At 25.6% G+C, this 19,881-nt stretch overlaps 3 protein-coding genes across 4 annotated transcripts; 2 read left to right on the top strand and 1 right to left on the bottom strand.

The window, feature by feature from the left end:
* Positions 1-62: 62 nt before the first annotated feature.
* LOC124934323 lies at positions 63-1,776 on the top strand. Of its 2 annotated transcripts, none has more exons than XM_047474839.1 (6): positions 63-184; positions 313-454; positions 529-720; positions 803-925; positions 1,048-1,191; positions 1,268-1,776. In XM_047474839.1, exons 2-6 carry the CDS (start codon positions 377-379, stop codon positions 1,691-1,693), a joined length of 963 nt encoding a protein of 320 aa, XP_047330795.1. In that variant the 5' UTR covers positions 63-184; positions 313-376; the 3' UTR covers positions 1,694-1,776. The 2 variants fall into 2 exon arrangements, with proteins under 2 accessions (XP_047330795.1, XP_047330796.1); XM_047474840.1 differs by having other exon boundaries at positions 94-184; positions 319-454.
* A 2,730-nt stretch (positions 1,777-4,506) lies between these two features.
* LOC124935844 (high affinity nitrate transporter 2.5) lies at positions 4,507-6,973 on the bottom strand. The gene is made up of 3 exons (XM_047476277.1): positions 6,226-6,973; positions 5,015-5,495; positions 4,507-4,952 (listed from the first exon to the last, which is right to left on the bottom strand). Exons 1-3 carry the CDS (start codon positions 6,884-6,886, stop codon positions 4,631-4,633), a joined length of 1,464 nt encoding a protein of 487 aa, XP_047332233.1. The 5' UTR covers positions 6,887-6,973; the 3' UTR covers positions 4,507-4,630.
* Positions 6,974-13,554: 6,581 nt separating this feature from the next.
* On the top strand, positions 13,555-14,530 carry LOC124936976 (cyclin-dependent protein kinase inhibitor SMR15-like). Its single transcript, XM_047477502.1, has one exon. The coding sequence runs from the start codon at positions 13,935-13,937 to the stop codon at positions 14,250-14,252; it is 318 nt and encodes a 105-aa protein (XP_047333458.1). The 5' UTR covers positions 13,555-13,934; the 3' UTR covers positions 14,253-14,530.
* The last annotated feature ends 5,351 nt before the right edge of the window (positions 14,531-19,881 follow it).

Raw genomic sequence — 19,881 nt, 5'->3', positions numbered from 1 at the left:
TTTAAAAAATTAGAAAGATAATTGTAAATTGAAACATTTGTGAACCATATATGATTTATAATATTATTATTTGTAAGAGTTGAAATAACGACCTCAAGAAAATCAGTTCCTAATGATGAAAAAATGGAGAAGATGAAGCAGAGGAGAGAGATAATGGCGGTGGACTATCTTAACCTAATTTCATGTAAGTGAATCTACTATGATCCAAAACCCTAACTATATGTTCATTATCTTTTAACAATCTCGAGATTCAGAATCCCTAATTATCTACTATTCTTCTTCAATTTCGATGTGATTCATTCAAATTTCAAGGTACCGATTGATTATATACGAAACGCATGATTTGATTTCTCATTACGATAACTGGAACTGAAAAATGACCGAGAATTGGACTAAAGCATCAATCCCTAGTTTCATAACGCTAATCCGTGACAAAGTTCAGAATTACGCTAAGGTTTGCTTTCCTGCCTGCCCTAATTCACTCATGGATAATAATGACTGCATCTAAATCTCCTTTTCTTGAAACAGTTTGATCAGCAATTTAAAGCTATGAAAAATGATGGAATCAAATTGGCCACATCGTTTTTGGGGAAATCCTCAAGCTTTAGTGATACTACTACTAGTACTAGTTCTACTACTTCCATTGATGTTAATCTGGAGAAACAATTACAATCTTGGAAAGATAATCCTATTTGGACTGATCCATCTCCTGAAATTCAGGTTTAAAGATCTTGAGGAAGCTAATATTTTCTTACTGTAACTCTGTTTGTTTATAAACACACAATTTGCATAATTGTTGCAGGTAACCGTCCCAAAAGGTTCTCTTTGTAACTTGAATGTGAAAGTCAATGTTGGTCTTCCTCCTGATGCAATTTATAATATTGTAACTGATCCCGATAATAAAAGAGTCTTCAAGAACATCGAGGTAAAATACTCTCCTCATTTCGTGCAAGTAGAAGATATGAATCTGATGTATCATATATTGAAGTGTTAAACACCAAATGGGATTGATTTTTGTATCCTACTTAAATTGAAATTGTGGTTCAGGAAGTTGTATCGAGACGAGTATTGATTGATGAAGGACATAGGCAGGTGGTTGAATTAGAACAAACTGCATTATGGAGGTTTCTTTGGTGGTCTGGGACTATTACAGTCCATGTTTTAGTCGATCAAAATAGGAAAGATTACACGGTATATACTCTATACATTTCATTTTCCTTACATAATGAATATCAGCCCTTCCATCTTTGAAATTTGTTTCCATTAGATGAAATTCAAGCAAGTAAAGACGGGATTCATGAAAAGATTTGAAGGTTGTTGGAAGTTAGAACCTTTGTTTGTGGATGAAAAGGTTTGTTACCCGTTTGTACCAAAGAATATGGAAGATTACATTTCATGTACAAGAGGGAAAGGGAGGATTGGTTCAAAGGTGAGCTTAGAACAACTTATACAACCGGCTCTTGTTCCACCCCCGCCCATTTCTTGGTACTTACGAGGGATAACCACAAAGACAACCGAGATGCTAATAACCGATCTTATTGAGGAGGCCTCGCGAATTAGAAGTGATTATGGTTCACTTAATGAAGATAATGTCGCCCCAATTGATGATTGCAACTTGTTAAAGGGAAAACACGACATTAAAGAAAGATGGGCATCACGTAGACGAAAAAGAAGAAGGGGTTTCATTGTTTAGCTTTGTTGATTAAAAAGACAGATCCTGTTTAATCATGGTCATCTGAATATCACATATATCTCCCTGTAAAGCCGCATGATCATGGAACTAATGAGAGTCGAACATTAGACTTCTTGTCTTTCATGTGTCTCTGGGCAATGTGTTATTCTTCTTAACCAAATAAATGTCTTCAATGTCTGGTCTTCCAACTCAATTTACCACCTCAAAATATTTATAAGGTCATGGACAATCTCAGCCGTCCGCATTCCCAAATGATCGACACTGATGTGCGAGTCTTGCTTGATCTTTTTGCCTGATTATTGGAAAAACACGATTATCTCATTTGAATACGATACAAAATTATCTGTTTTCCTAGTGTCTGGCCAGAATTAGGTTGCCCCAATCCCATGCAGAGAAAGATGAAGAATTTTTTTTGCTCTATCTTAATTTCAGTTAAAAAAAATTGATTTTAGTGTTATTAGAACTCATAACAAAATAAAATTTATAATTTTTCATTATAATCAATTATGTTACACATTTTTATATTTCAAAATCTAGGCTTGTCTCAGATACTGTTCTTCTATGTAAGTTATTTATAAATAATATTTTTATAATAATATGACAGATCAAAATATTTATTTAATAATTTTCTTTAATTTTATTTGAATAATTACATTGGTTTTCAAAATTTTCTTCACTATACAATTTTTAAATTTACACTACATTCCATCAGGACCAGCTCAGGGGCACCCGGCCGTCCAATTCTTATTAAAAAAATTTTTACTGTAATATTTTTTACCTCTTCTTTTCTTTTTAAATGGTAACTATTTTTTTTTACTTTTTTTTTTTTCTCTTTCTATAATCTTATTATTATATTTGTAAGGACAACCATTACAATCTAATTATTTTAAACTATTTTTTCCTAATTTCTTAATTTAATATATATTTTTTTTTAAAATTTATAAACTATTTAAATTAATATATATTCTTATAAATTATATAAACTTCTTATACTTACTTATAAATATTACCTAACATACTTTAACTTTATTAAATTTTTTCTAATTTTTGAATTAGTTCTCAAATTTTCTAAGGTCATTTTTTTAACCATCTTTTAATTTATATACTTAAATATTTTATTATAACTATATTAATTTTTTTAATTAGGTATTTAATAAATTAGTAATTAATATGTTATTGTTAATACTTAATGCTTAGGATAGATTTTAGTTATTTAGTATAAATCCAAGTAAATTAGAAATTTAGTTTTAAAATACTTAATTTCCGTTGCTTAGAAAACTAGTAATTAATATGATAGTTATTAGATTATAAGTTTATAAATTAGGATTTAAAAATATGTTATATATAAATAATGTCATAACATGTTTGTTGAATTACTATTTATTAATTTTTATAAAAAATTAATTATTTTAATATATGTATTTTTTGAGTTACAACGAAGAATATAAATCAAAATATAGTGAGGTTTCGTCCATTTCAAAATCAAACTTCTAGATCTTATAATAGAAGAATCAAACGACGAAATGATGCAATGACAAAGTCATTGGTGCGCTCGATTTCTAAATTATTCAATGCAAAAAATCAAAGTTCTATCCTTTCGAATTCGAGTCTTAGAGATGAAGACATAAGTGATAGAGAAAATGACACTATTAGAGATAAATAAATAAGTAATGAAGAAAATAATGTCATTAGAGATGAATGTGATAATGAAGAATATGATACTTTTCAATATGAGGTTTTGAACCACCTACAAAGGGGAATATTAGAAATCAATGTATCAAGGAAAAAAAATGAATATCAAGGTGTTAATGAAGAAAATGAGAAAGAAGAAAAATGTATTGATGGAGAAAATGATGAGGAAGAGGAAGGTGTTAACGAGGATTACGAGGATAAATGTGTTATTAAAGATGTGAACTACGATCCAGGAATGTGAGAAAGTATTAACGACAAAATGAAGGTAATGTTAGTTGTTTAAGGTCCAATTAAGATCATAAAAGAAAATGATGTGTTTTCAAACGAAAGTGTTCGAAGTAAACACTTTTCATCTTCTCTTTATTTAAAACAAAAATTTTGTATTTATGAGTTAAAAAATGTGGGTATAGGGCAGCCCAACATTGCGGGCCGACACTGCATTCCATTAAGATATCTTAATAATATATTTAAAAATGGGCTTTGTAATAGTCAATTATATTAATAATGAATTTTATAACACTTAACTATGTGTGCTTGGAGGAGGGATTAATTAGTCAAATATTTTAATTAATATAGTCCATAAAGTAAATTGGGTTTCAGATTCATTTTTTTTTTTATGTTAATGTCCACGAAGTGTTGTATTTATGGATAAATGCTTTTGGAGTTAAAAATATTTTGATAATAAGAAATTATTCAAATAATAGATATCATAAATATAATAAAAAAATATTAATTTATGCATTATGAATAAAGCTTATTTAAATTTTTTATCTTAACAAAGAATTTAGTAGTTTTTGAGTTTTTTTAATAATAAAATAGTATGTTATTTGAATTCTAATTGACTTAGTTAGAATAATTCATTTAAAATTCAAATTTTATAAAAATAATATTTTTTAAGTATTTGTTTTCAATACTATTGATTACCCGCCAGCCAGGTTAGGTGGGTAATATGCAGGTACGGTTCCAAACCTAATAATTAAATATAGTTGACCTTGACTTAGTTTTATTCAAAAAAATAAACCCGCACATGGATAGAAAAAGTGGACCACAAAACATGATACCTAAATTCATTACTTATACAAACTTTTACTCCATTCTTTTCCTTTTAAAACCAATCAAAATTCATTAAAAACACTAATAAATATTATACATTACAAGTGTTCACAACAAAACTATTAAGACCGAGTTTAAGAAAAACAACGATACAAAATACTCGCGAAAACGATATGTAAATTCAACCGTCCTCTAGTTACCTCTCTCATTTTTACTATTATTAGCGAACTTCAAACTTCCCTTATGATATCCTTTACTTTTCTCGTCCTCATTCCACTCTCGCATGTAGTAGTCTTCCTCGGATATCCCTTTCGAAGATGGATGTGTGAACATTCCGCCCCATTGAGGAAAATGTATTAAAGCCAATGGTAATGAACAACCTATGATCATGAACCCCATTAGGCTAATTCCCAACTCGGTTTTGAATCGCGATCCTCGGAAAAATATCAATTGTGTCACAACCGCTCCCACGTTTCCTCCGCCACCAGTCATCCCCGATATTACACCCAATGACCTAATTATTAATAACACATCAAAATACTATATAAATTATGTTTGTTATTTAAATATTTGTACCTTCTTGAGATAAAGGGCACTACCCCAAATGTAAGTCCACATGCAGCTTGAACGAAGATTGAGAAAATGAGAAGAACCACGATTGAAACACTTAAAGAGTTGACTTTTCCTAGGAGTATACAAAATAATCCTCCCATTGTTTGAACTAACCACAATGTCCAAATCCTTCCCCTCATTCCAAACTTTCGACCTACAAGGTCCGATAACCATCCACCACCAGGCCTCGAGAATAAATTTGCTAATCCAAAACTCGCTGCGATGATCCCCGCGGTTCGAAGATTAACGTTGAACCTGTCGTAGAAATATTGCGCGATTATATTGTCGATGGTTAATTCAACGCCGAAACAATATCCATATGATAAGGCCGTTATCCATCCTCTATAGTTGCTCACGGCATGATACAATACTTTTCCGAATTTGTCTTTGTGCTTGTCCCCCGATTTTTGAAGCTCCCGAAAGTTTCCATCCGGTAAGTCCTGACCTAAAAAATATACAAGGTAAGTTGTTGTCAATATCCGTCACAAAGATACTGTGTCATTTTTTTAAAGTTACAAAATAATGATTGAAATAATTCACTATCTTTTGATCAATCAAGTCAGTTACTTATATAATAACCAACTTACTAAAATACTCGCAAATTATCTATTCAAATAACTCTACTTTTCTTAACTCCAAGATATTATGTCCTAAAAAATATACAAGCTAAGATGTCAAAATCAGTCCCAAAGATACCACCTGTCTTTTTTCAAAGTTATAAGAATAACGATCGATATAACACACTATCCCGGATCGATCGTTAATAGTCAAATTACTAAAATACTCTTTATTAATTTTCAAATAGTAAATCATTACCTAAACAATATATGAGAAGGTAAGAAATAGTAAGAGTCACCAAGGTACCACTAGTCTATTTTCAAAGTTATAAAATTAAATAATCAAAATAATTCATTATCTTAGTTAAAATATTAAAATACCCTATTCTATTTTTCGTAATCAAATAAAAGATAATAAGTCATAACCTAAACAATATAAGAGCTAAGCTCTTATGAAAATCGGTCCCTCAGATTACGAAAATAATGTTCGAAATAAGTCATCTGTTCAGACTATCACATCACTCATTTAATACTCATTTAATAGTCAAAATACTAAATTATCTTTGTAATATTTCTTTCTAATAACTCTCTTTTTTTCATAAATAAATGGATCCTCACCTAGAAAAAACACGGCGAAGGCGGTTGTCATCTGCATCAAGGCAGGGATGAAAAACGCAATTCTCCACGCAGTGAATTTAACCGCACCAATGTCTCGAATAACCGAGAACACAATAGGCATGATAAGTTGAGTAGCTCCACCACCTAAGTTTCCCCAACCGCCCGAAACCGCGTTAGCCGTCCCCACAACTGGTGCCGAGAAAAGAGAACTCATCCAATACTGAGTAGACACAAAAGTAGCTAGTGAAAATCCAGTAAAGAAACGAACGATGAAAAAACTCCCCGGAGAATCGATGACGGCGCTAAAGTAAACCGCGGGGGCAGTTAATAGTATCAGAGACGACGAAGCAAGACGGGGGCCGACTAAATCACATGCAGTTCCCATGCTTATACGGGCAAAGACGGCGCCAGAAACGGCGGCGATTCCTGCGTTTCCGATATCGGTTGCGGTTAGGTTTAAGTTGTCGCGAATTATGGGAAGGAGAGGAGGAGCTGCAAAACTTGAAACGAAACAGGCGAAGAAGGAAATCCATGAAAGGTGGAAAGCTCGCATGTGAGGGTTTGCAATTGAGAAGATTTTGAAGACGGTTGATTTGTTCTCGGAGTCGACCGGAAGTGTGAACCGGGGTTTGGTTTCGGATTCCGGCAAACCTAGTTCCATGTTTTTTTGTTTTTTTTTTTGAGAAATGGAGGTTTGAAGATTTTTGTCTCTCTAATCTGAATATGTTGAATATTCCATTTTGTGGACTTTGATGAAGTTGAATCTGGATTTAAAAGGCTGAAAAAGAAATATATGAATTATTAGTTTACATGGAAATAATAACAAGCATGAAATTAACTTCCATTATTTTGTTTACATCTTACTATAAATAATAAATTATTGTTTCCTTAAGAGGACTATCTTACCATATATTTTTTTAAGAAAAAAAATCTTAGTTAAGATATTAAATGTAATGAATTTCATTTACACTTAAGTCTTATTAAAAATCATGGTTATATTCACTAAAACATCTTTAGTTAAAATTGGAATTAGGACAATAAGGTAGTTCTAACTTTCTAAAAAAAAAATTAAACTTTATAACATGGGTTAAAAAAAAATATTAATAAAAAAGAATCAAGTTTTCCTAAAATTCTTTTGAGAAATATGAATTGATAATTTTTTTTTGTTTAAATATTCGTTGAATACTAGTAATCATTTAATTATATATATATATATATATATATATATATATATTTAAGAAAAATTATTTTTTTTTTCAAGAGAATTTCATTTTCAAGAATTATTTCATTTTCAAAACAATCAAGTAGGCCCATATATATGCAACCGTAGACTTTGAAATTCCACCAATTTTGGAGTTTATAAATTTATTGCCACAACTTGATATAGAGAGTCTTAGGTTTTGTTTGATATTTGGTATTTAAAAATTTAAAAATATATATATATTTTTAAAAATATAAAATATAATTATAAGATAAATGATAAAAAGAATTATTTCAAATTAAAATTTAATGAAATTTAAAAACTTTTTTTATTATTTTAATTAATAAATTAAATATTTTAAAAGTAAAAACTTATATTTTAAAAAACTCAGTAATTTAAACTCTAGTGGAAAAAGGAAAAAGAAACTTTAGATATAGAAAGAAGGTAATGTCCTTGTTTGATCTTACTTTATTTGTAAACTATTTGATAAAAGTTGATAATTGTTTGAATAATTTTATCAAAATATTATTATATTTAAAATAAAAGTATTTCAGTTAATAATTTAAATAATAAAATTTAAAAAGAACATTTAAATTAAAATAATTATTAATAAAACAAGACCTAGCTAGTATGACCTCTCTTTGTTTTCAAGCCTAATATGAAACTAAAAGTTAGGAATGGGTGATTGTCAAGTCGGCAGAAAAGTGTTTTTACATATTCGCCCTTTATAATATGAATATTAATATATATTTTATTTTTCAAGATTTAAAGTCTTAAAAAATGTTCAAATATTAACATTAAGTTTACAAGTGTTTACACTAAATAATAATAATTACACATCTTTTAATTGTGTTACTAAAAAAATTACATCATGACTAAAAATTAAACATCTCTGCTTCTATTTTTTCCCCTCACTTGTCTCTTAATCATACTACTTATCAATTGTTCATAAAATTGATTATTATTTCGATATCGGATTGTTTTGTTATACACTAGTTTTATGAAGATTATTATTAGAAAAGAAAATTAAATTGATTATTTCTATTTAAAATTGTAATGATGTTATAAACATAAATTAAGATTTAGAATTGTATCAAATAAAGTAAAAGTTACAATTAGTTGACCAAGATTGAAAAACAATTTATGAATCAAATTAAACAACAAAAATGACATTATAATCCAAAAAATTGTTTTGGGTACTAAATTTTAGTTTTTGTTCGAATATGAGTTATTTAAATATCTAAGAGGTTATTGTTGGGTTTAGGGTTATAAACAATTAAGTAAAAAATAATCAAAAGTGTTAATTTTAAAAGAAAAGAAGAAAAGAAAAAATATATAATATTTTAACATTTTGATTGATAAAATGAGAAATTAATGAACAAAACATTTATGTTGAAAAAATAATTCATCATATTGAGATAGTCTCAAATAAAATACTCTATATCCAAAGTTTTTCACAGATATACTCACCGAGAGTTGAATATAAAGAACAAAGAAAACCTTTGAGTTCTCGCAACGCTTTTAGAGCAACGCTTTTAGAGCAACACGTGAATTCGTGAACGTTTCACCTGAAAATCCAAGATTTACAACAAATTATTCATCCGAATGTTTTCAAACAAGACTAACCAAAAGAAGAGTTACCTTGATGATTACGAGTACTCAAGTAAGGTACCAAAAGAGCTTCAATGATCTCATGAAGAGGTCGGGGTTCATATGGAGAATGCAAGAGAGAAGAATATGGATGGACTAAGTCTAGACGGTTTGGTATTTACCACTGATTGATATTAGGTTCTGTTTGTTTATATATTATTTTTATGTTAGTCTACTTTACTAACCGACTCTATATATACCTTTTCCTAGTATTTAATCGTAAATGAATAAGTTGAATGCTATCGAACATATAGAAATGAATAAGATGAATCAAACTAACCCTTCTTATTTTAGCTAAAACATAAAATGTATAACATCAAATAATGGGTCTTTTTTGGCATAGAGGAATAAGTTAAATTTTACACATAGCATAGAGGAAACCACGTCAAGTCGTGTTTGTCATTTACCACCGATTGATATACTAAGATAAGTTTGTTTACTATTTTTATGTTAGTATAATGTATTAACCGACTGACTTAATAACGTTTATTGTAATATATCAGACGCAATAAAGCTTATTGACGTCAAAAATATTTGAATGTATTATGAATAAGTTAGAATACTTCTATATATGTATTAAATAAATTAGAATAATATTAAGCTAATAAATTCATGAATCTAATTAACCATTCTTATTTTATAACTAAAACCTAAATTTTATAGCATCAAACAAAGGGATGTTATTTTGGCATAGAAGGAATAAGATAAATTTTATGAATAGATTGGAGGGAAACAATGTCAAGTAGTATTTGACATTTACTACCTATTGCTATTAAGATGGTTTATTTACTATTTTTAATAAAGTTTAACATGTGCTTTAAAATTTGAAAACAATTTGAATTGAAACAGGTTCATGGTTGTGCAGTGTAATACTAGTTTTCTATAATTTAAAATTTTTTAAAAAATAATATTTAATTTTCTTTAATACAAGATAGACAAATACAAAATAAATTGGTTGATGTCAAAAAGATTTGAATTTACTTAGATTAAGTTGAATGATATCAAATATAGTGCTTATTTGTTAACAATTTTGTTTTTCAAAAATTAAAACAATCATGTTAGAAAATTTTAACAAAAATTGATTTTTAGTTTGCACTAATAATTTATAAATAAAACAATCATATTTTTTTTTTGACTTAAAAATGTTTCATCTAATTCAATCACATCTTTTGTATTAAATGAAATAAAATTACTTTCACTTTTTTACTCTAAGGCCTTATTAAACAAAACACTTTTTTACTCTAAGCCTTATTAAACAAAACCAAGTAAGAAAAATTGAAGGATTGGTGATAATTTTGAGGAAGTAATAATTATTTTTGGTAAAAAAACTTTAAAAATATTAATATATATAAAATAAAAAATAATAACTTAAACTAGAGAATATTTTAGTATTTTGGTTAATGAAATGAGTGATTTGATTAATAAAAATTGATTGATTGATTGAAAAAATTGATTTTGTATAGATTAAAATAAAAATCTTTTTAAAAGGATTGTAATTATAGAAGGCTAAATTTTATAGCATCATTTTGGCATAAAGGGAATATGTTAAATTTTATGCTTCTAATGTGGGAAACTATGTCAAGTTGTCTTTAGTATTTAACACCATCTGTATATAGAGATTTGTATGATTATTTTTCATAGTTTACATTAGTAACACACTATGTATCTCTTGTTATTTTTAACAGATAAATTAAATAAATTTATTGACCTTAAAAACATTTGAATGAATTACTTTAAATAAAATAAGTTGAATGCTTTCAAATATACATTAGTGCGACTTTGTTCTTAATTATTTTGTTGAAAAAAAAGTAATTTTATTTAGATTTGATAGAAAGAATATGATGCAACTTTTTTATTAGTATAATGTTTGAGAAGTTAAAAAGAAAATTTATTTTAAAATAAATAGATCTATTTTTAAATGTTGCCACATTTATTAAATAAAAGCTAGTACACACAATAAAGCATTTATATGTTACTTTTCCAAAAACTATTTACACTAGCCCAACATTACAAAGTTTGTTCCATAGGGGTATTTTAAAATAAATATTAATTTATTTAAAAAATGTTGATAGATGGTAATTTTGAGGATTTATTATTATTATTTTGTAAGAAAAACTTAAAATTGTATTATAATGATAAAATAAATTATTATTTTTTGTTATGCAGAAGGTATTTTAATTAATAAATTGAGTGATGTTATTGATAAAATTATGTTTGATTATAATTTTTTTTTTTAATAAAAGCAAACCAAACAAACTTCAATTTGAGTCAACATAAACTGTCTAAATCATACAAAATAAAATTTTGAATTTGATTAAGCACAAGAAAAATAAGAAAAATAAATAGGTTGAAAAGTTAATTCACCATGAAAGGTTAATTTATAGAGTTCATGTTAAAACTCAATATTCACGAATAGTTGATTACAAGATCATAAATTCCAATATTAATTCTCTAATATATTTATAAGACCATAATAGCTCCATCACAAGATAAAATCTCAACCTAAGAATATGTTCATAAAATTATACTCTCAAACCAAATTATTCACCTAATATGCTACAGTACTACTTTAGTTAGTTATATTTTGACATTTCAATCAAATTAGTATACTTAGTAACATCAATATATTAATTTTGAATATGGGAATTGGGTATGTACAAGTATGGTTTCATTTTTTTTATTACTCTATAACTCAAAGAAGCTAATTAACTAAATTAATATTGTTTAAACTGAGTCAACAAAAAGTGTCCTATCATAAAAGAAAAAGAGATAATTTAACAATATTGGAATTATAACTTCTTTGATTATATAGATTATGGTCAATGTTTTAGACATGTATTTGTAAATTAGGTTAAACTAAGATAACATATGAAGTATTAATTCTCATGAAAACATGACATGACTTTAGCTAGCTGGTTAAATAGTCATTTGACATAACACATGGGCATTAATTAATTTTTTAGTTGCCATATTGGACAGAAGAGAGTATTTATTAATCACATAAACATGTGTTTCCTTATAGTCATACCAATGGTCCAACCTAGTACAATATATTCCAATAATAATAATGGTTAACCCCCACAATAAATCATAGGTATTTTAGCGCATTTGGAATGATAAACGGGTTAACTTTGAGTTGTTTTCATTTTACACATGAATACCTTAATGGTTTGTAACAATTATTGATGAATAAATATATAAAATCAAGAAGAAATAAGAAATTTATAGAAGATCCATTTCATGATAATAGATTTTCCGGTAATTATAATTATTTATATTAGGTAGTAATTTTCAGTTTTTATTTCAGTTTAATAGAATGGAAAAATCACATAAATGCTAGATGCAGGTTAACATTTTCACACATATTTATTTTCTGCTTGTTGGGTTTTTTTAAAAGAAATAATAATTGAAATGGGTTTGGGAATCAGCCTGGTGGGTTTGGAATCATGAATGAGAAGATAAGCCCAATGGTCTTGAAAGAATGGTTGTTGGGCTTCAAGTAAAAAGCCCAACTCTCATGTGATCTAGGTGTGGAATCTTAAATGCATTATTCAATTGTTTCCATCCCTAAGTCTGTGGAGGGGATAGTTGAAAATGAGTGTATATTGTGATTGTAATAAAATAAAGATATATTAATCAATATTATTAATATTGAATTCAAACTATTGAGTACTTTACCACCTAAAGGAGAAAACAAATGAATAGCCATAAATAAATAACACTTAAATATTACACAAGTTGCCAAAGTAATGAACAAAATAAATTCAACTCAAAATAGTAGTTATATTGATCATGTCTAAATATATTTGCTCCATATTATATAGTTTATTCAATTTAAACTCATATAAAATTATTTTATTTATTCACAGTAATTGACTAAGAAAAAATAAGCAATTTCTTATACAATTACACATTTTTTTCTCATATTTAACATATTTTGAATTCATTATGCAATGCTAACTAGATTAACACATTTTATCATTTGCAACAATTTTTGGCATGCTTAACCCTTATTAACATATTTTTATTTATCAATTTATCATATTAATTTCCTTGACCCATTAATGTCTTAAATAGTTTTAAAACTTTTACAAAACAAAACTACAAGTGAGTGAAAAAGAGGACCCTAACTATCCCAAAAACCCTTTTTAGACCTACTAAACAATCCCAAAGAGACATTATTGTAATTTTCTTTTTCGATCAAGCAGGGGTTCAATTTTTACATCATTGCATTTTAATATCTAGATTATGGATGTCAATGGACGGATCGAGACGGGTTATGCATTTTATTATTTCTATCGCATTCTATTTCAATAATTTATTTTTATTACCATCCCACTCCATTCGGTTTAAGATGAGATCGTGACGGAATCAAAGCAAAAACACAAATACCATATTCGTTTCATCTCCGGTCAACTATCTATCAAAACCGAATGAAAAACTGCTAGAAAAATTACAATTCAAGACACTATTCTAGATCTACATCTAGCATATAAGTGTGAAAAATAAAGAAAATTTTAGCTATAAAAAAAAGTGATGAACAGCAATAACAGATCATAGTAACATGTGATCCTATTTATATATCTTATTTTCCTTGCTTCCAATTAGAATTAGCCATCCCATCCCCATCCCATCAATAGCTCACCCTTTTCTCTTCATAACCTAAAAGTAAAAAAAAAATGGCATCTTATCAAGAAACAAAGCTCCCTTTTCCACCCTCTTTCTCTCCATAATTTTCCTGAGAATATATTCCAATTTCCCTCTAAAACAAAAGGAATCTCATTTTCCTCTGTTTTCCACTTTCCAATAATCTATATCATCTTAATCTTCCTACCCAATTCATCGATCCATAAACAAAATGGGATACAATAACAATTCCGACGAAACCCATGTTGAATTAGGAGGTGTAGAATCATGGGTCATCGCCGGAATTCCATTTAAAAGTTCATTGAAACCGGTGGTTTTTACTTCTCCGGCGACAGATAACAACAAAGAAGAAGAATCTCCGACGACACCTACGTCGGAGGCGTCGAGAATTCCCAGCCAACTTCCGCCGCCGCCGAGGAAACCAAAGACGGCGCCTTTGAAACGGTCATATAATGGCGGTGGTGGTGGTAGGGTATTCTTTAACCCACCTGACTTGGAGACTGTGTTTATACGCAGAGTTCATATTTGAAAAAAAACCCTAATCTTGATTAATTTGCAGGTTAGTTAATTTTAATTAATTAAGACTATATTTATCTTCTTTTTTTTCTTTTTTATGTAATTAGGGTTAAATGGTTCTTAATTAATTAATTAATTAATTAGATCCATCCTTCTTTTTAAGTTTGTGGATGTAGAATTTATCAGTACTTGGTAAATTAATCATGATTTTAGTGTCAGTTTTATTATCTCATTCCTTTATAGAAATCTGTTTGGAATTTGTAATAATTCTTGAATTATTTAGAAGATGTTAGTTTGTGGTGATTCTGAGATTTTTTTATTTTATTTTAGAAAGTTTCATAGATGGTTTTGTAAGAATTTATTTATTTATTTTTTGTTTAAATAAGTTGATTTTTTATTTTATTTTTAAAAAAAAAAGACTGAAAATATATTAATATGTAATAAAAAAATATTTTTTATAAAATAAATAAATGATAGGTTAGTATTTCGATTATTAAATTGAGTATTATGATGGATGAAACATTAAATAAAATAATGTTTGATTCTAGTTGAATTTTTTAAAAAAAAATAAGCTTCATATTAGTGCATAATAATAAAATAATATTTTAAAATATTAATAAAAAATATTTTAATATTATGATTAATAAGTTGAATTATTTAATTAATGATTTAATAAATAGATAGAATAATATTTAATTATGTGAAAAAACAAAACAAATTCTTGCTTTGAATGAAAATGAGATTTAATTATTTTGTGTTTTATTATAAATATTTATCTTCTAATTTATAATCTAAACCCTCAATAAACTTATTTGAAAACTTAAAATTTTCATTCTAACACTTCTTCTCCTACTAAATATAAACAAAATTACTTATTTTTTTATTTTTCAATTTTTAAAAGTGATTTATAATTATGATTGTAAGGTGATTGCCATATATTAATAGTTTCACAATATCCCAAGACAGATAGACAAGTAAAAAGATTAAAAAAAACTTTATCCATTCCAAGTTATTTGATATTAGATTTTTTTATTCCATTTTACTTATTTGGTTCAACCATTCAATAAGTTAATTAATCAATTGAAAAAGACATTGATTGATTAAAGACCCAATTAATAAAAATATTAAAATAACTCCAACATGAAACAAGCTTTAAGATTGATTGAATGACTGAATTCAATGGTTTGAAAAGAAGGTAGAATACAATATTATATGTGCTTATCTGTCATCAATCATAGTCATCTCTTTATCTAATTGTGGAAAGTATATTTTGTTTATTTTAACCACCTTAATTAGCCATTAAAAAATATGACAATAAAAACAAAGGCATAAATGTCCCACCATGCATCTACAGTTTCACCATCCACCCGCCTGTGATGATCATAATTCATAACCTACTTTTATTCTAAATTCAAATTTAAATTTAGCCATTTTTCATATTTGGGTTTGAATTATTTAAATAATTTTATTAGCATGATATATATATATATATGGAAAGTTGTGTTATTTATTTAAATAATCTTAACTAGTAGACTTTAATAAAAAGTAGAAGTAAAATATATATATATATATATTATTAATATGTTTAATTTAATGTGTGATTGGGAGATATTGATGAAAAAAGACAAGAGGATACATTTGGAAGTGTCAAATGAGTTGGATTAGCATCCTATGTTTGGTGGGATGCATCATGCATCTCATATGCATAACATGCCATTACCATTCATTCATTTTCCCACTTGTAAACCCTAAAAAAATAAATTTTAAATATTTAACAAATGTCATAAATTTGACTATAGAACATCCTAGACATGTCTAGAGTTTATTTGATTTGAATTTATTAAAAGTAAGTTTGGGTTGAGATGAAGAATATTTTTATATTTAATGAATTAATCGATGTAATTAATAAGAAAATAAATTAAATATTTTTATTATTATTATTGATTTTGTTTTTAAAATCTAACCAAAAGTTTTGATTACAAAACTCATTAGAATATTTAATTAGTAAAAAACTTATTTAAATGATTAAATATCTTATATTCGATTTTTATTTTAAAATTTTAAGGGTTCATGTCCTGTCATTTTAAAATATTATTTAAATTAAAACTTTAAATCTTAATTTTAGTGTCTACTTGGAGTAAATGTGTAAAACATTTTAAGTGTAAATTTAACTAGTAACTTTTAATTTTTAGAAATCTTTTAATGGATTATATTAGTAAAAAGTGAGTAATAAAATATAAATAATGGAAGAAAACATGATAGGGATTAGAGCTAAGTGATGAATGGGAGTGTGAAAAAGTGCAATAATTGACATTTAATTAGTATTAGTAATAGTAATTTGATTAGTTTAAATAGAGTTTAAACAAACCTCCCCCACTTCTTAAAGTTAAAACAATTTTCAATTAAGTTGGTCAATTATTGGTCTCCATGTGAGGCCCGCCCTGCCTAGCATAACATATTTCACCACATAATTATATTTTTTTTCCTTCAATTTTTATAATAATAATAAAAAAAAAAAAGACTTCATTATGCAGTCTATACAAATATTAATAATGTAACTAAGTTATAATTTTAAAAACATTTTTTTTATACCAAATAGAATTACATAATAATTTAATTTGTTATCTAGAAAATAATATATATTTGGTATAAGTAAAAATGGCAGCATTATAATCCATAATATAACTTGATCAATCAATTTTAAAAGAATAATGAGGATTTTTATTTATCACAAATTTATAGTTATAATTATATTTAAAAATTATTAAAATAATTTTTTTTACTCTTCATATAAACATTGTGATTGAATTTTATTTAATAAAAAATATGTGAAAATTTATAATTTTTTCCTATGCTACAGTGGTATTACACTCTTCTTGCAAATGTTTTTTTTTTTCACTTTGTAAAATGCTCATAAAAAAAAGTATATATATTTGAAAGTAAGCTAGCACACCTCAGACTTTGAGCTATTAGTATTAAACAAGACTTTGCCAATTTAAATGGTTCTCATTAGACATCCAAGCAAAAATCTTTAATCAATACTATATTGAATTAATTGTTATTTCTACCTTTCAAGCTATACTTAAATATTAATTTGACTTTCTTGTGACAACATGTCAATAAATTTGAAAAATGAAATTTCTCTCTATTTAGATTTAAAGTTGACTCATTTGCTGACACATCATTTCGACATCATTTATGATACAAAATTCTCGTTCTTTATCATTACTCATAACCTAATAAGTCAAGTCTTCGCAAAATCAAGTATGGTGAATAAATGAGTAAATTGATCGGGTTTTCTCGACCTATCCTAAATCCAAATTATATTTATCGAATACTTATTCAAAACCATTATATTGTTTAATATGAATTAAATTTGATTTGGATTGAGTATCATTTAGATAATCAAATTTAACATTTTTCTTTATCTATAACTCTTGATTTATATATAATTTTTTAACTATTTTTTTCTATTTTTTTTTTTATTTTAATCTTTACAAACCACCGGATTAAAAAAAAGTATTGTTAAATTTAACCTTTTGTAATAATATTGGTTATAATTATTTATTTATTTATAATAATGATAAGATAATGTATTCAATAAATCTACTTTTTATTTGTCCAATAATAACTATAAAATTATTTTTGTTAGAAGTAAAACATTTAATAAACTCTTTTTAATTAAACAAAATTTGATAGTTAAAAAAATAAATTATTAATGTGAAAATACTTTATAAAAGTATATTTTAGTGAGTAAAGCTGAAAATATATTTATCTTTGAATAATCTTAATCAAATTTAATTAAATCCGATTTCAATCCAAACCTTAATAACTAATTCAAATAAGTATTTCGAATTTATCGATTTAAATTATGAATTAATTCGTTAAATGGTCAACCCTAAAATCAAGTTCCCTTTTAGTTAATCATTTTAATTTTAACTAGATTTACAAATGCATTAAACAAGTTTATTATCATTCATTATTGTAAAATTAAAATTGAAATACGACTAACTAAAAAAATAGAATGTATTATTTAAATAACATAACCTAATCAAATTAATTTCAGTCACTCCATTCATTATTTAAAATACTAAAATATTTTTTATTTAAAATAAAATAAATTATATTTTTCTTATATATTATACCTTTAATTTATATTATTTGAATAACCTGAATCCCAATCAAGCCCATGATCCCTTGTTCATTGAGCATAGATTATGAATGACGAGCCTTAAACATAACTGGGCCTTGCAGGACATACAAATTTAATAATTGGACCATTAGACAAAAGAAACAGAATTTCAAATTTACTGTAATAATGGGCCAGGCCCATGTACAAATATATGAATAGTAAATAAAAATAAATAATTAAAATTGAGAATTTACCTAAAATCATGGATAAGTTATTAAGTAAAATCTATAATTTATTTAAAAATTATAAAAATTTAATTTTAAAAAATATTATTGATAATATTATTATTATTTATTATATATATATATATATAATTAAGTATTTTATTTCAAATCAATTAAAAAAATTATATATTTAAATATAAAATTAATTAAAAATAATAAATAATACTATAAAAAAATATATATTTATAAAATTAGTTATATTAATTTATTTATTTGAATAAATAATTAAAAAAATAATCATAAAATAAATTTTATTTTTTAATTATTTATAAATTTGTAAAATTTTAAAAATATATTTATTTAAAAGTTTACCTAAAATCAGACTAGTTAGCCTTCTTTAAAATTTTAGGAAACGCTTAGTTAAGAATATGAATGAGTTTATGAGATTGATAGATATGTGGAATGAGAATTGATATGAATGATAGAAGTGTAGTATACTTAATTTTTGGTTAACACCTATAATAATTAGAATTATCATTAATAGTGTTTGGTTTGGTTTGGTAATTATTATTAATAGTATTTTATTTACACGCTAATTAATTTTTATACTTAATTTTTATATATTTATAATTTAATATACTTATAAATTTATTAATTTTGTTTATTTTCTTCCTATTATTACACAATTAAAAATTATATAAATAAATCTAATATATAGATATAAAAATAAATAAATATAAGAAAATAGAAATAATTAGTCAAAGTAAAATAAATTATTTATAAGTTTTATATTATATTTTTATTAATTATTAGGATGATTATTGATGTAGTTTGATTAGATTATATTATAAATTTTAACATGTTTATTTGAATAAAGTTAATTTAATAATTATTAATTTATATTAATATATTTTGCGGTTGATTTTGATACATTCAAAGTTATTATCTTATACTAAAATTAATTAAACAAAAATCACTAAAATATAAAATATTATGTTAAATAAAACAATTAGAACTAATAAATATAAAGTCAAAATTATATTTGTTTTTTATAAATACATTATATTTATTAATTTGTATCTATTAATTTTTTTTTTGCTCATGTCTAAATCACACCTAACAAACATAATATATATATATATATATATATATATATATATACTTAAATAAAGGAAAATCAAATTATATCTACATAAATAAAGAAAAATTAAAATTATTTATACTAAAATAATGGAGAAAATAGATATGGAGTAAAATGAGAGTGAAGAAAGAATCATTTAGAAGAA

Source organism: Impatiens glandulifera, chromosome 4, assembly GCF_907164915.1.
Source record: "Impatiens glandulifera chromosome 4, dImpGla2.1, whole genome shotgun sequence".
NCBI classification, from domain to species: domain Eukaryota; kingdom Viridiplantae; phylum Streptophyta; class Magnoliopsida; order Ericales; family Balsaminaceae; genus Impatiens; species Impatiens glandulifera.
Note: the sequence above shows the minus strand (reverse complement) of the source record. Positions and strands in the feature narration are given on the sequence as shown.